This window comes from Hibiscus syriacus, unplaced genomic scaffold (genome assembly GCF_006381635.1).
Source record: "Hibiscus syriacus cultivar Baekdansim isolate YM2019G1 unplaced genomic scaffold, ASM638163v2 tig00112857_pilon, whole genome shotgun sequence".
Classification (NCBI taxonomy): domain Eukaryota; kingdom Viridiplantae; phylum Streptophyta; class Magnoliopsida; order Malvales; family Malvaceae; genus Hibiscus; species Hibiscus syriacus.
The window spans coordinates 349,161-352,371 of record NW_024063412.1 but is presented as its reverse complement, the minus strand read 5'-3'; the positions used below and the strand labels follow the sequence as shown (position 1 = coordinate 352,371).

General features: G+C 40.5%; 1 protein-coding gene across 1 annotated transcript; it reads right to left on the bottom strand.

The window, feature by feature from the left end:
• Positions 1–336: 336 nt before the first annotated feature.
• On the bottom strand, positions 337–2,674 carry LOC120184129 (WUSCHEL-related homeobox 1-like). The gene is made up of 4 exons (XM_039188680.1): positions 2,495–2,674; positions 2,094–2,405; positions 1,760–1,836; positions 337–944 (listed from the first exon to the last, which is right to left on the bottom strand). The coding sequence occupies exons 1-4, from the start codon at positions 2,658–2,660 to the stop codon at positions 432–434; spliced, it is 1,068 nt and encodes a 355-aa protein (XP_039044611.1). The 5' UTR covers positions 2,661–2,674; the 3' UTR covers positions 337–431.
• Positions 2,675–3,211: the final 537 nt, after the last annotated feature.

The window sequence follows — 3,211 nt, the reverse complement described above, 5'->3', positions numbered from 1 at the left end:
ACAAATATTCACTACAACCAACATCAAAGTCACTTCAACATCAAAGTCATTCCTGTCCAATTCCCATTTTCATGTCCCTTAAATGTTTCAACATCATCACAGTCTAAACAAAGCTATCAATTTCAGAACCCTTTCATTGGGGGAACCAAAGACAGCCCATCATTCTGTCAACATTAATTACTTTGTTTCTAATGTTGTCTTGGTCTTTAAAAACGGTCCAAATGCATTTTATGGCAACCCTTCCTTCATAAATAAGCCCACAATTTTCCAATTGTACCCATTCCATGAAATGTAACATCACAACAACGAAAGAACACGGTTCCCAATTTCCAACAACAAAAAATAACTACATTAACCTAACCATTACCCGACATTTTTAATTTTACCTACGTAGCAAATTAAGTTAAAAAAAAAGATGTCTTCGTTGGTTTTTAGTTCTGCAACGGAAGGAATTCGAAAAACTGGCAGTTAGGACCGAGGTTGACGGTTGTGACCGATATCTCGTTCTCCTTTTCCTTGGGGTTATCGGAACGAAGAGGGAAGAGTTGTAGGGTTTGAGAGTCGTCCCCGGAGGCGAGAGCTTCCTGGTTTATAGCAAAACTAAAGTGGTCAAGCACGTTGGCATTTTGCCTGCAAGGGGATTTAAAGACGTTGAGATCATGCGTGTGGTGCTTTGGGTCCATTGGTCTGATCTGGCAGACGGTTATGTTGGCGGTGGTTGCAGTGCTTATCGCTGCCGTGGGCGTAGTGGAGCTAAGACCAGTACCCGGGCTAGCAGTAGGACTAGGAGGGTAAGGGAATTGCACCCTGTTCTGCTGCCACGTGTCATTCCTTTCCACAAAGTTCCTCCTCTGCTGCAATTCCCCTTCCTCGAATTGGATCCATCCATCTGCCCTACACTCTGACACTGCTGCTTTTGCTGCCATTTGTATTGTTACAGATTCCTGTTGACAGTAAATAGTATAAATACCATAATACAAATATAAAATTTAAACTAATCTAATAATAATCCCTGAAATGATAACATAATAAATATCTGTTATGGCGATGGACAAATCATTACGAAATAATTTGCAGAACATATAAACATAACGAATACATTTTAAGAAGAAAGTAAATGAATTGTATTCCCAGAACACGGATAATACCAATCAGAAAACAGTATAGACGGTGACATAAGTCTGGGGACACTTCTGTTTTTATTAGGAAAACATGTTTTTACATTCCATTCAAATCAAAGAACAAATGGTTCAAAGCTGACATAGGCTTCATGAGATGACAAATTGTACTATCGGGGTGCGCCCAAGTCTTTTCACTGTCAGCCTGGCCAATATATATATATATGGATTTGAAGGGAGCGGTGGTGCTCAAATCAATATATAGCCTGAATGCCATGAATGCATATCGAGCACAGCACCCAAAAAAACCCAGCTCGTTTGATAACAGCAGCCCCGACAGAAGGAAGGAATGCAGCTTTTAAGCCCTTTTCATTTCCCAACAATTCAAGACCTTTTCTTCTTCCTTCGGATATTATATATATACAGAGAGAGAGAGATTCATATAAAGCCTTGACTCTAATCCTCGCTCATGTTAATATAATATCCGGTTTTGAGAACTGATTAGGGTTCCAGATAACGTAATTATAAGTATTGCTTTTATGAAAATGTTGCATGGACATGTCTACATTGACTATGGGGGAAGAAAAGGAAGCAAAAGGTAAAGAAAAGAAAGGGGATGGAGTGGAGAGATAGATATAGACCTCTGCTAGTGTACTGCAGTTTTTAGGGAGTGTCCAGTTTTTTGTCTGTTCATCTTCATAACCTGTCCTATTCGATTCTGCAGAAACATAAACTAAAACCAAAAAGAATTCAACTTTACTCTCTCCAAACAAACAAATGGAATAAGAATGCAAAAAGGAAAAGAAAGTAAACCTAACTTATCAAAACAAAACAAATTGTTGCAGCAACAGTCCATTCATCATATCATACACATGCAGATGATATGCAAAAGATGAACATTACTGTATGTATGTGCCTTGTCTATTTGCCAATGGATAAGCTTTAACATAATTCTTTTAAGATTAGTTAATGTACCTGAATCCTTTCGTTCCAACGAGTCGGGTTCGCGTATGTGTTCATCTTGAGCTGATTCCATTTGCCGGCGCCGCTTTTGGCGTTCCCTTGCCTTGTGGTTCTGGAACCAATAGAACACATTCTTCCCTTCGATCTTACCATATCTACGGAGCTGCGCTGTTATATGCTGAATTTGATCAGCCGATGGGGTTCGAGTGCCACGTCTGTAAAGCTCTTCAAGTGTTCTTAGCTGCTCCGGCGTTGGATTCCACCTCGAGCTCACCACAACTGCAGGCTTTGTATTGATCTCCCTCTTGTTTTGGTCTCCCGTGCCTACGAAAAGAAAACGATACAACATTTGGCACCACAAGCATGCATATATAACCATGAAAACCATGAAGAAGAAGAAGAAGAAAACGTACTTAGGTGATGATTCAGTGCAAAAAAGTCGGAGCCATTGATACGGTTAAGACAAGGAGAGCTGTTGGGAGAAGATATCGGCCGAGGGATTAAAGGCCTGAGCTTCCTACCATTGAAGGAATCAGGCATGTTGAACTCGGCACCGTCATTGTAACCCATCATCCACATCTTCGCCAACAGTAATATAGTTTTAGGGTTTAATAAAAAGAAAAGGGTTTAAATGAGCTCTCACAGACTCACACTCACTCACACAGTCACTTTCGTTGCCGTGAAAGGATAAAAGGAGTTTATAAAACTGTGGCGAAATTCTAGAAAAAGGGTAAAGATTTAACGAAGCATGCGAAGTTTAGCAATGGTAATGATGATGATGTGGTTCAAAAGAAAAGTAAAAGAAAAGCCCTAGTTTTGAAAAACATGGACTTGTAGTTCATATATATAACAAGGAATGAAAGAAAAGGGGTGGAGAGTTTGAGGAGAAAGGGATGGATGAGAGAAAGCAAAGAGGAAAGAGAGGAGTTGTTTGAAGAAGGCAGATGAGGTTGACTAATGACTATGTATGTATGTATGTATGAGGCGCACACACACACACACACAGAGAGGCTGGTGGCAATTGGAAGAAGATGATGAGAGGACAAAAGGGCAAAAAAAGAAAAGGCAAAGAGACAGAGAGGGAGGGGGGGGGGAGAGAGAGAGAGAGGGAAGCGTGGAATTCTGGGGGG

Coding starts and splice junctions, on each gene's coding strand:
- LOC120184129 (XM_039188680.1), bottom strand. CDS start 2,660: ATGTGGATGATGGGTTACAATGACGGTGCCGAGTTCAACATGCCTGAT. Junction 1,837..2,093: donor GTTGGAACGAAAGGATTCAG/GTACATTAACTA, acceptor ATGTTTCTGCAG/AATCGAATAGGACAGGTTAT. Junction 945..1,759: donor ACTGCAGTACACTAGCAGAG/GTCTATATCTAT, acceptor TACTGTCAACAG/GAATCTGTAACAATACAAAT.